At 49.6% G+C, this 12,682-nt stretch overlaps 2 protein-coding genes across 16 annotated transcripts in view; both read right to left on the reverse strand.

Annotated features, from left to right (window-relative positions):
- Nucleotides 1-4,930: 4,930 nt before the first annotated feature.
- REP15 (RAB15 effector protein) lies at nt 4,931-7,418 on the reverse strand. Its single transcript, XM_054632406.2, has one exon. It carries the CDS (start codon nt 6,754-6,756, stop codon nt 6,016-6,018), a length of 741 nt encoding a protein of 246 aa, XP_054488381.2. The 5' UTR covers nt 6,757-7,418; the 3' UTR covers nt 4,931-6,015.
- A 110-nt stretch (nt 7,419-7,528) lies between these two features.
- PPFIBP1 (PPFIB scaffold protein 1) overlaps nt 7,529-12,682 on the reverse strand; it is a 100,963-nt gene continuing 95,809 nt past the window's right edge. For all 15 annotated transcript variants that reach the window (XM_077178372.1, XM_077178373.1, XM_077178371.1 and 12 more), the window contains 5 exons: nt 12,366-12,491; nt 11,386-11,574; nt 11,098-11,277; nt 10,409-10,474; nt 7,529-9,872 (listed from right to left, as the gene is read on the reverse strand). In XM_077178372.1, coding sequence (XP_077034487.1) covers nt 9,786-9,872; nt 10,409-10,474; nt 11,098-11,277; nt 11,386-11,574; nt 12,366-12,491 — 648 coding nt within the window. In that variant the 3' untranslated portion in view covers nt 7,529-9,785. The remainder of the gene's footprint in view (nt 9,873-10,408; nt 10,475-11,097; nt 11,278-11,385; nt 11,575-12,365; nt 12,492-12,682) is intronic.

Consider the following 12,682-nt stretch of genomic DNA (forward strand, 5'->3'; position numbering starts at 1 on the left):
AAAGAAGAGACAATGAGGAAGAGCTGCCAGCTCCAGCCAAGGGCTGCTCAACCCCCTTCTCAATGATTTGCTTTAATTAACTGATGCAAATGAACCAGCCCAAGCCACGTTGATATGGCTTTACTCTTTTTAATTGAGTTCTAGAGAAGTACTGCAAAATATAAAAAATCCCCATTTTTAACCCCAAAACTCTTCTAGGAGATAGACAGGGCAGGGCTGCACTGCACCCCCAAACCAAGAAGAACTGGAGAAAAGACAAATCCAGACTGAGATCCCTGGGAGATTGGTGCAGCTTCTGCCAGCCAGAACAATCCTTGGTCTGAGCACACACCTGTGGGATGTCATCAATATCCTCCTGGGCCTTTTCATTAAAAGCAGATTTCCACAGAGAATTAATGAAATACAGAAAATTAAATGGAAGTGGAAAGGAGCAGCTCCCTCAGGACAGCAGGCTGCAGCATCCAAAAGAAAATGAACAGAAAGATTATGGATTGGGACCATCCCAAATCCCAAATTCCCCGTGTGGAATACTGCTCTGCTTTGCTCTATAAATCACCATTTCTCTCGGTGGACAAACCCTTCAGCTTTGCTTCCAACTCACCGAGATTCTCTGCACCGTGTCCAGGGCGGGATCCAGGGAAACCCGTGGGGAATTCCCATGGGAAAGCTGCCCAGGAAGCTCCCGGGGCTGCCCTGTGCCTGCAGCCCAGAGGGAGATCCCTTCCCACAGCTCCGGCTGCGCTCCCAGGCTGACAGCCACAGCTCCCTGCGCCCCTGTCCCGGGAGTGTCCCGTGGTGCCAGCGGGAAAGGAGCCTCCCAGGGACACGGGCTGGGCATTCAGGGCAGAAATGGAATTCTCAGTCTCCAGCCTGATCCAGCAGCTGCGCCTGGCGGTCGCTGGTAAAGCCACCTTGTCCAGGATGTCGCTGCCAGAGGCCATTCCTGCAAAATCGGGGGGGGAAAGGGATGAACCTTGGAGCTCCTGGAGTTAGCCAGGAGCTTTGCCAAAAGACTGGAAGAAAAACAGAGGGAAAAAAATGCAACCTGATGAAAAGAGAAGGGAGTGATTGGAATAATTTGAAATGGCCTGACGTGATCCCAGGGGAGGTTTAGGCTGGATTTTGGGAAGTGTCACAGTGGAAAGGTTGTCCAGCCATGGCAGAGCTGCTCAGGGCAGTGGTGGAGGCCCCATCCCTGGAGGGATTTAAAGCTGTGTGGATGTGGCACCTGGGGACATGGGACAGGGGTGGCCTCAGCAGCATGGGGGAAAGGTTGGGCACCATGGTCTCAGAGGGCTCCTCCATCCTGAAGGATTCCACGGTTCCAAGGACACCCTGGACATGGCCAGCACATACACACCTGTGCCTGCTGCAATCATATCCCTTCCTCTCCTTCGCTTGGCTGCCAAACATTCCCTGGTGACAGGGACCATGGGAGCAGTCCTTGCTGTGGGAGAAGCCAGCAGGATTAGATGCAATTCCCTTCAGAAAGAGCTGACAGGATCCAGCCAGTCCTGTCCCCAGCTGCTTGGGAAGCTCCCAGTCCCTTCCAGCAGCAAGAGAGGGAAATCACCTCATGCTGAGGGACAGTGACACGAGAGCTGTAGGGAGAGAGCGGCAGAGATGGGAGAGGAGCAGCACCAGAGCTTTCCAAAGGGAACACCTGGCAGATCAACCCCCAGGACTTGTGGAAAACATTTTCCAGCTGATATGTGAGTCCATCTACTCCTGTCTTCCACTCACTGACCTTTCAGCCACGGCCAGGAGCTGCTCTGGTTGGAGGTCCCCTCTGTGTCCATGGATGTGGCTTTTCCCCCGCCTGGGGTCCCCTCACGGTGCCCAATTCCAGCCCTTTGTTCCGTGTCCCTCACGGCCCTGGACTTGTCACGGTCCTTTTCCAAAGCTGCCTCCCCAGCTCTCCCCCTCGGCAGATCCCTGAGGCTGGGCCAGCCCTTTCTGAGGCCCTGCCCTGAGCTGACACCCTTTGCTTTGCACCAAACGATTGCTCCTGCTGGAATATCCCCCCAACGCTGGGTGTTTGGCTGCTGGAAGCCGGGAGGTGCCTCGGGGTTGGGTTTTTGGAAGGATGATTGGGGATTTAGCACCTACTGCAAATGCCTGGGGGCCTGCACACATCTGTACAAAAATGCTGATTTGTGCTCAGGGCTGCCTAAACACCCATCTTCTTCCTTCCTTCTCCACTATCATTCGGTTAAACTGGAACCTCTGGGAATGGAAGCCTCCCACGGAGAGCTGGAGGTTTGCAGGGAGAGCAGAGTTCATCTAATCCCACTTGACCTCTGGTTCTTCAGCTCCTCCATGTAGATCCATCAAAGGCCCAGGAGTTGGGGACCCGGAGCAGCAGGAGCTGGGGCTGGCAGGACTCTGCTGGCTGCTCCTCTGGTTCAGCCCTATCTGCAGCTGAGAGCAGGCAGGGGATGGACACGAGGCTGGCAGGCGGGTGCTGTGCCCCTGCAGGATTTAATCAGCAACTCCAGTCACCTCCTGCTCCTTGGGGTGTCCCGAGCTGCCCTCACAACCCAGAACAAACACCCAAGCTGGGAGTTACCATCCCATGGATCCCTGCCTTTGGGGGAGCCCATTTCCCACCTCTGAGAGCAAATGTACTTTTCTGTCCCTCGCTTGCAGACCTTGAATGACAAAGCTCTGGCTCTGGCAAGCACAAGGAGTCTGGAGCCATATTAGCACAGGAGATGGCAAAGGAAACAGTGGGAACCAGGACACTGCACAGTCCACAGGCAGGAGCAGAGGGGGAGAGAGGCAGGGAGCAAGGGGCTCCTCCCTGAGCAGGCATTTAATGCATCCTTTGGTCATTTTTTCAAGTGATATCCATTGTGCACAAAGATAAGTTGGCCAAAAGCAAATCTCCATCACCAGGTGAGTGCCAATGTCCTCCAACCTGAGGCAACTCTGCTGATCCCAGCTCTGCTCCTCCCCATGCCACCTGGGTTATTTCCAGCCATCCCTGAGCAAGGGTCACCTGTCCCCTTGGTAAGGACAGCCCACAGCCAGGTCCAGCAGCTCTGTGCTTGCAGAGGGATGCATCCAGCTCTGTTTCATGCCTGGATTGCCCATTCCTGTGCATCCTCCTGGAAAATGTAGCAGGCCCTGGGATTTGGGATCCCAGCCATGCCCAGCCTCGGCTTTCACCTCAGTCCCTTCGGCTTCTGTTCTCATAGCAAATCCCGAACTGCACCCCAGATGACATCCCAGTGCTCCTCACCCGGCTCCAGAAGGCAGCAGAGGCATTCCCACACCTCAGCTAAAGGAAGAAAGAGAGGCAGAGCCAGAAGAAAGCGCCAGCAGGGGCAGCGCAGCAGCCAGAACCAACAGGGAGCACAGGGGGGCATGGATGAAGGCAGGGGGGATACCTCAGCTCCCGGCCCAGCAGGGCTGGATTGATGCCATGGCACAGCCATGGATCCAGGTCCAGCAGCTCGGGAGGCGCCGCTCTCCGGGGGCACCTCTGGCAGAGTACACAGAGCCTCCGGCACACAGAGGCAGTTTGCCTTTCCCTGAGCCCCTCATTTTCAGTAGTCCTGGTCTCAACACCCATTTTTGCTGTGCCTTCTGCATGCAGGGAGGTGGAACCTTCCCAAAGGGATGCTCTCACCAAGGTGTCCTTCTCTGCCCCCACTCCTGGCAGAAGGAACACCGACCCTCCAAGCAATACTGAGCAAGGCTGAGTTCATCAACTGCTTCCAGAAAACCAAACGGGCTTTGAAGCTCTTGGTGAGACATGGAGGAGTTTCCATCCCATGCAGGGACAGGGCTTTTCCCAGTGTATCCCAGCAGTGAGTGTTCAGAGGGAAATTAGAACAGAAAACACTGCCAAGGGACAAAGGTGTGGATTCCAGGTTCTTCAGAACCCAGGACCAGCACTGTTACTACACAAACTGCCTGGGGTTTCAGGGCCTGGGGGCTGCACCTCACCTGGTCCATCAGCACGTGCAGTCACAGAGGCCTGGGGAAGGCTCTGAGTCACCTGAGCTGAGGCTCCAGCTCGGCTGAGTGGATGAACATAATCAGAGTTACATGGTTAAACACTGTTCACTGTTAGCCAGAATCCAGAGCCTTGGCCAATTCCCATCCTGGCTGAGGGCCCAGGGGCCTGAGCTAAAGCCCACAAGGGAAAGGGCCAGAGTGTGGTGCAGTCTGGGCAACATAACCCAGCTCCCAAAATAACGTACCAAGCCTCTGTGACATCTCTGGGGTACCAGAGCCCTGTGAGGGACACAAATCAAATCAATAACTGCCCCAGTGTGTAACTCTCATGGTTCAAACTCTATACAAGTCAAGACATTTTGATTTTTCCCTTCCCTTTCTATTATTGTGAAAGCATGCAAAGGAAATAAAGCCCAGTTTTCAAGTGAGCCAGCCTTTCTAAAGAACTGGATAGGTGAAGTCATACTAGTTATACTGTATCAATTTAATGCAAAATAAAGCTTTCTGCAGGTCTTTTATAAACCACTATCAATCCTGCTGCAGTGTTGATTCTTCTGTTAGTTTAAATAGGCAAAAAACCCCTATCCCCCACAGGTATGCAGGTTCTCAATGCAACACAACAGAACTGTCTCCTCTGTCCCACCAAACCCAGCCACATACACAGAACACAGTGACAGCAGCTCTTTAAAATCAATTCTATCTCAATGAACTGTTTCAGGACTGAAATGTCACCCTCCTCCAAACCCAGCTACGTTTGTGACTCAGCAAAAATGGTAGAAACATAGTTCTCTGTGTTTGTTTTTATTTCAGTTCCCCTTTCAGACTCCCTGCTTCTGCCATGGAATGCTTCAAACACTCGTGGCACTGATGCCTCAGCCTCTTTAGGCTCTTTTTTAATGGTTGTTTTAGTAACAGCTCTCACTGCTTCCCCCATCTTACAACTAGAATAGTAAATAGTGAAAGATTAATGTGTTTTCAATATTATTTTTATTCTGTTAAATGACTGAATTTATATGAAAATTAGAGGGAGATGAATTTTGCACCCACAAGACTATTCAGACAGCTATAACCAAAGTGAGTTTACCAGTTTAAATATGGATCAGGTCATCCTTCACTGGTTAAAGCAAGTAATTATAAATGTATAACCCAAAAGCCTTAGTCCAGTAAAAGCTGAGGGAAATAGAATAAATCAAGCCCATAAATACCATCAGCTGCTAAGCTACTGAAAAAAAATTCCAAGTGACATAATCTTGCATCCTCCAGATTTGCTCTCTGCTGTGAATGGTCAGGGGCTGCCTCTGTTGCTACGGAAAGGTCCCACCTACATCAGCCTGTTTTTTGTTGCCATTGCTCAATTTTTCCCAAGTGTTCTTGAACACCTGCCCCTAACTTTTGCCACACCTTGCCCTGACACAGCCACTCAGTGAGAAAAGCTTTGAAGTTGGCTCCAGCCCTGCCTTTTGTTCACAGCTCCAAGGCCCTGTGGAGCCTGGCACCAATTAGGGAGCAGATAATTAATAAGTCTCTCTCAGAGCCCATTTCTGGCACTGGGAAGGGATTTTCCTCTTAACTGAAACCAGCTCACTCCTTCAAATCAGTCATTTTAAGGCCTGGTATTGTCCTTCACACTCACTGCAACTCTTCTGACCAGCACCAGCACATTTCCATTATTACAGACTCACCCTCCTAGGACAGAAAAAAAAATCTGCCACACTGCAAACAAAGGCTCTGAGTCAAATCCACCGGGACCTCCCCAGAGCTCTGGCTGATAAAGCTCTCAGCAGCTCCAGCCAAGACTTAATGTCTGGCGAACAAAATGTTCTGGAAAAACGTCGTGCCTTCTATAAACACTTTTTTCTGGCAGATCCGTCCTGTTGTTTTAAAACCTGGAGAGGCTGACTCAGCCTGGCTTCTGCAGGAGCTAAGGGAACACGATGGGTCCAGGGGAAGGTGGAGGGAATGGAGTGTGGGGAGGAGAGAGAGAGGGGGGCAGAGTGAGCCCCGCACGGCCCCCGGTGCTGCACGGAGCCGCTGCTCCTGCCCAGCTGCTCACACAAAGTTTATGTACACATTGCCCACATCCTTCAGCCTGTTTTTGGTGCCCAGGCAATTTTCCAGCATGTCTTTTGTGGGCAGGGAGCTGTCAGTGCTGGTGACAAATTGCCGCAGCGCATTCCTGCCCGACAGGCGGCATTTTTGCTCCTCCTTGGCAACGCTGTCCAGCAGGACTCCTCGGATGTCCTTGGGCTTCCCTGGCACGCCGAACACCACGAACAAGCCCAGGCAGTCCCGTCCCACCAGGCGGCAGAACTGGGCCAGCTTCTCAAACCTGCTCATGTTCTGGAAGCACTCGTCGGCCAGCGCGGCCTCCCGGCAGCAATCCTCGGCAGCGCCCTCGCCGTGGAAGAGCTCGGCCGGCTGCAGAGCCTGCACGGCGATCTGCAGCTTGATCTGCTTGTCAGACCCACACAGAGTCCAGATCCAGTCCACTCCGAACAGGGAGGATTGCTGCTTGGTCATTTTGCTGGTCATGATCCGCTCCTCCATGCCCTTTCCCACGCAGAAACCGATGAAGTTAACCAGGAAGATCTCGCTCAGCGTGTTCGTGGCTGGCTGGAATTTGCTTTGAGGATCCACAAAACCCAGGTAGTCCTTCAGCCTTTGTGATGCATGGAGCACACCCTGGCTGAAGACTTCACACATGACCAGCGTTTCAGCCTTGTTCTCATGGTTGTCCTCCTGGGAGACCTTCTGGCCCATTTTCTCTGCTGGAGGAGGTTGTTTCCACATGCAGACTGCCTCAGGGACAAACCTTTATTTTCCAGCAAAGGCTGTGCAGGTGCTGGGCTCAGCCAGACCTATTCAGCTGCACATGGACACCTGCAGCCTTCCCGGTGAAGGTGATGGCAGAACTGAGCTCTGCGTGCCTGCAGGGCAGCTGGGCTTTCTCCTGGGTGTGTTTCTCCGCAGCTGACTGAGCAGGGACCAGCCCAGCAGGCCCTGTAGCTTTCACACTTACTGAATTCATCTGTGCTTGTTTTCCTTATTGTTAATTCCGGCACCATTTCTTTGGCTGATGTTATCTCATTCCAGTCTGATCTTATCTCCTTTCTAGGACTATTGAACAGAAACAATTTTTTTGGTACAGGGTGTTGCCTGGAGATGAAACCACCTTTTTCTTTTAATCTCCCAGAGAAGTGAGATTAACACTTGGGACCAGAGAGAGGGACAGTGCACCCTGGGAAGGCTTCCTCTGGAGAGCACACACTGAGCAATGATCATGTCACTTCTCACCACACCAAACAACCCAAGATGGTTAAAATATGGATCCCAGAAATAACTAAAAAGTCTTGATATAGTTGATTTCTTAGCTGTTGGTCAAGCCCTGCTGCAGGCACTACTGACAAATTAATGAATGAGTCAACAAAGAATGTGTGATTTTGCCCCTTTTCCCTTCTTTGTTTTCTGAACAGAACAGAACAAGCTTCCATGGAAAATTAAAAGGAAAAAAAAAAAAAAAAAAAAAGAGGATGTGAAAAAGGGAACCAGCTTCCAGAAACACTTGGCATTTTCCACAGACTTTATTGGATTTCACATGGCAATACACAGCAGTTACGTTGCCCTCTCCAAAGAGGCACCAATTAAACACTCTGACAGGATGGACAGTGTGCACACACGCACCTACAACCTCCTGACTCCATTGCCTCTCTCGTGCCCCTGCCCTGTAAGAGAAACAGGGCTCAGATGGCAGCTCGAGGGGATAGCCTGGCTGCCAGGAAAGGGCTGTTTGGAGCAGAATGCTGCTCACACTGCACTTCAGTAAACCATCACTGCCCTCACTGATAACACTCCAGAGACACTGGAGAGTGTTTGTGGCTATTTCAGCACACAGTATTGTGTCACTAGCTCCCTTTTCCCCCTCCCCTTTTCCCCCCAGTTCTGTCCAGTGGCCAGTGACTAGTGAGAGCCATCCAGAGGAACACTTTTGTTTGGAAGCCTGCACCACATTTCCCAATGCTTCCACAGGGTTTTATGTTCAACTTCCATGTAAATAACAACAATATTGCAGAGTATTCACAGAAAGGGAAGCCTGAATCCACATCCCAAGCATCTGCACCCTAAACCTTCCCACGTTAAATTTTGCATCTTGGTACATCAATAATCACCTACACTGCACATCCTTCAAAGGTCCAGGTTACCAGCTCACATAATTCTAATGCTGGAATATGCCTCTGATCTGAGGGGAGCTCCCTGAAAAACCTGGGAAGAACCTTTCTTCCTTTCCTAGCTTTTTTGACAGTGTTTCAGAAACACCCCCAAAGTCAGCACAAACCCCAAATCCCCTGCACAACACCAGGAATGATCTCACTTCCAGCAAGGAGAGCGACAAAACGAGTGACAAACGCTTGGCAAAGCAACACCACCACAAGGAACAATTCCAGCTGGACTTTTGTTTGCCTTTTACAGAGCAAAGCAGCTTCATGCCATTGTGCTAAAATACATGCAACATTCAACACCATACAAATGACCACTGGAATAAAAAGTTACTTTTATTTGTTTGTTTGCTTGCTTTTGGCTAGGACACCTCACAAAACTGGAAGTCTGACACAAGATTCCCACTGGCTAGTCAGGAATTTTAAAACCTGATGATCCTCAAGAGCAGAGGAGCTGTGCTTTAAGAAGGTAAAATGATGAGCAACACATTTGATATCTGAATTTTGGAGGAAAAGTCCCACCTTAGGCTTAATAATATGAAATAATATATTTCCTATACATTTCTCTATATAACTTTATTTTTTTTGCAACTACACCATCTTCATGTTAGTTACAGCACAGAAACATCCCTTCCATATGCAGGGAGTACTCTCAACTTTAAAGAAATTTTTTCAGTCATGGAAGTGTTAATAACCTTGTTGAATGCACTAACTACTGGTGCTGGGGACAATAAAGAAGACATTTTAAAATGTGCAGTTTCTGGATGAGTCACTGCTAGAAGAAACATGCTTTAGAAATAGTTTCATCTCAAATGAAAGATCATTAAACTGTGCACTCAGTAAAAAGCAACGAAAGCAAACAGTTCCAAAGGTCAGCCTGCCTTTCCCAGTAACCAGCTGGTCTGCAAACTGGCATAATTTTTTTACAACCTTCTCCCCCTTCCCTCACACACCTTCAACTTTCCATCACTCTATCTCACAAAATTTAAATTTTTGCTTTTATATGTACTTCATATACTTATTTTTTCTTTTTTTTCTTTTTTTTTTTATAAAACAGTATAAAAATAGGAGCAACAGTCAAGAGCTACTGGGGAGCTTACACAGGGCACAGATGACTAAAATCCTACATTGGATAGGGCTGAACTGGTGTTTGTGCCAAAGAAAAGCACTTAGGGAAGAGCAGTAACTTCTATTTTTCAGCTGGGAGCTCAGAGAGAGCTGATGCACGCTATCTACAGACGCAACACTTTCACCAAACACCTTCTGTTCTTTTCAAACAGCAGAGAGCATTATCTGAGGCCAGGAATAAGCAAAAGGAGCACTAGCATACCACATCAATTTCAACGCAACACTCTGAAACATATCACCAGTTTGTACATTAAATAGAGTTAAAACCATTACCATTCACCAGTGTCTGGGTGGTTTTTATGGCAACTTAAGTAGGCACCTTGTTTTTTCTCCTTTTCTATTTAAAATTCTCCACCCCTCAGTGTCACTTCTAACAAACAGAAGCAAGAGCAATGTAAAGTACATGATCTGTCATGTGGAACAGGAATGTCCTTGCACGCAGGAGAACGAGCCTTTGTCAGTGCCTGGTAGTGACTGTCACACGTTGGAGTCCTCATCTGTTATACTGGTGCTAGGAGAGCGAGTGGCAAAGTCTTTGAACATTTCATCTTCCTTCAGCATGTGCTGCAAAGGAAAGGAGGGAAGAGTCAAGGTTTCTCACAACTGGAGTCAGTCACCTGTCCTGTGCTGGGCAGCAAACACTGCCCGCCAGCCACTGCTTTGTTCTGCTGAGGGAGGTTTGCACCCACCCTGCCCCAAAACCAGCTCACTGCTGTCTGCCAGCCACTGTTTTGTTCTGCTGAGGGAGGTTTGCAGCCACCCTGCCCCAAAACCAGCTCACTGCTGTCTGCTGGCCCCAGTGCCTCAGGGCTTCCACCCAGAAAATGCAGCCTGACTCCCAGCTAGAGACCCACCGACCATGGGCAATGGGGGCTGTGTCCCCTGCCCTCCCTGGTGTGTGGGGAGCCAGCACAGGCCACCAAAGCTCCCCACCAGGATGGGTGGGTACCTTCCTGAACCACTTGGGTTTTTGTGCCCTCTGTCCCTGCAGGAGACCCAAAGAACCTCACTAACACTTTAACATGAGTGACTGCCAAGGGCCTCACACCCATCCCACAGAAACAGAGACCTTACTGCATAGACCCCGTTCACAGACTCACTGTCAGGTTGTTGATGCCTTCAGAAAATGCTCCTATTTGCCTCACCGTCCCTTCTGAATCTTCCATCTATAAAAACCAGAATGAATAATGAATTAATAACAACTTATTTGTATCATAGAGTGGAATCACAGAATGCATTGGATTGGAAGAGACCTTAAAAATCATCTCAGTCCAATCCCCTGCCATGGGAAGGGACAGCTTCCACTATCCCAGGCTGCTCCAAGCTCTGTCCAACTTGTCCTTGGGCACTGCAAGGGATGCAGGGGCAGCCACAGCTTCTCTGGGCAACCTGTGCCAGGGCCTCAGCACCCTCACAGGGAAGAACATATTTCTAAACCTCCTGAGATCTAAACCCACTCTTTGTCAGTGTGAAGCCATTCCCCCTTGTCCTGCTAGGATAGAGTGACATTGAAGTGCAGCACACAATTTACTGACTACACCTGAGATGTTCAGACCAAGGGGGAAGCATGGCCTATCAGGAGAAGAGAGTTACTCCAGAGCAGGCCCTAAAGGTGCTGCATTCACAGCTTCAGCCTCCTTGGGAGCAGAGCCTTTTGTCACTAATGCTGTGACAGTAAGAACTCAGGGCCTTCATGGGCCAAAGCAAAAGGAAGACTTCCCTGGGAAATGGAAGGTTTCCCCACCAAACCTGACAGCTCAAAGACTCAGAATTGTTAGAACTGGCTTACCTGCTCCAGCCTGTCCAAATCATCATCATCATATACTCGCATATCCAGGCCAGGCTTAAAGCCCTTCTTCGATGCGCTCCCAGATGCCCTCCCCAGCTCCATAGGACACACATACTCCTCCACATCATCCTGCTTCTTCTTCCTCAGGTTCCCAAAATTGCTGAAGGTAAGTTTCTTTGGCTTAAAAGCGAAGAGAAATTTGTCTAGGAGTTAGAGAATCAGCAAAGAACAGGCCTACTCGTGCCCTCTTGTGCTTCCATGACAAAGGTCAAAACCCCAGTGGCCTACCTTGACTTTGGCAGTTGCTGTCAGAAGGACGTAGTCTGGGGACTCCATGGCCTCACGCTTCTGCTGCTGGGCCTCCTGCCCCACCAGGAGGTTGAAATGAGTGGCCAAGTGCCGCCTCAGCAGCGTCTTGTTGGGGGGGATGTTCAGCAGCTGGGCCATGGTTTCTACATTGAAACGGGGCTCCAAAACCTGGGAATCCAATCACAGAGAACCCAGCTGAAGCCAGTACTGTCTGATGAGATGTCAAGGACATCCAGGCCTATCTTGGTCACTCCCTACGGCTGCTTTGGGATTTTTGTTTGTATTTTAGAGGAAATATACAACAAAGAAGGAGGGAAGAGAGTTAGCTAATTAAAGGATTCCTAGGCTTTCCTTCTGGAGTTATAAATAGGAACAAATTGTCAGGTAAGAAGAAGTGAACAGATAAATCCATCCTTAACTGAAGTACTGTGTGAAGCTGCCACAAAATGTTTACCCAGTATCATCTTCCAATTCTGGAAAAGGTAGCCAGAGGAATCATGGAAAATAAACGGACACAAAACCTCTGGAGCAGGGATATAACTCCTAATCATCACAACAAACCTCTGCAGACATAAGTCTCTTGTCTGGAGTATGTGATGCTATTAAAAACAATCCTGGTTTGACAGTGTAATCCCAAATTTTGTAAAGGTAACAAGCTTCCCCCACAAAAGAAAACCATATCCAGGTCAGGAAGGCAGAAAGTGGCTGTTCAAGAGCATGGTAGCACTGTAGGGCAGGAGGTGGAGAATGCTATACCAAAACAGAATTGTGAGGGGAATACAGAGTATTAAACCACACAACTTCCCCTCAAGACATTCATGTCCTTTAAACCATAAGGTAAGAAACTTCTTACTGAGCAGAATAGGTGTGTGCAGCAAAGACAATGTCAGAACATTGACCTAGTGGTTGCCAGACATCTTTTCTTTCCTAAAATGGAAGAAGGCACCCCAAAAGCTCACCATCAGCCCCCCGTGCACTCCGCTGCCCCGCAGGTTGGGCGCGTACTCTGCCAGATCCACGGAGCGCAGCCACTCCATCACACGGTGGTTGGTCCACTGGGTGACCTCAGAGGGTGTCACATTATTCTGCCAACAGGAGGGACAGGCAGGTAAGGAGACGTCCCAAAGCAGGTGAATCCCAGCCCCAGTCTTTACTGAAACATACTTCTCCTGCCCTTAAGGAATACAATCCTACTTTGCACTTGAGAGAAGAATCTCTTTCTGGGTAGCTACCTTATTGCAAGAGCAGCATAGGGATGGGTCTGGGCAGGGGGCAG

Source organism: Agelaius phoeniceus, chromosome 5, assembly GCF_051311805.1.
Source record: "Agelaius phoeniceus isolate bAgePho1 chromosome 5, bAgePho1.hap1, whole genome shotgun sequence".
NCBI lineage: Eukaryota > Metazoa > Chordata > Aves > Passeriformes > Icteridae > Agelaius > Agelaius phoeniceus.

What these genes read in the sequence shown, in the direction of transcription:
- REP15 (XM_054632406.2), bottom strand. Translation starts at nt 6,756, where the DNA reads ATGTGGAAACAACCTCCTCCAGCAGAGAAAATGGGCCAGAAGGTCTCC.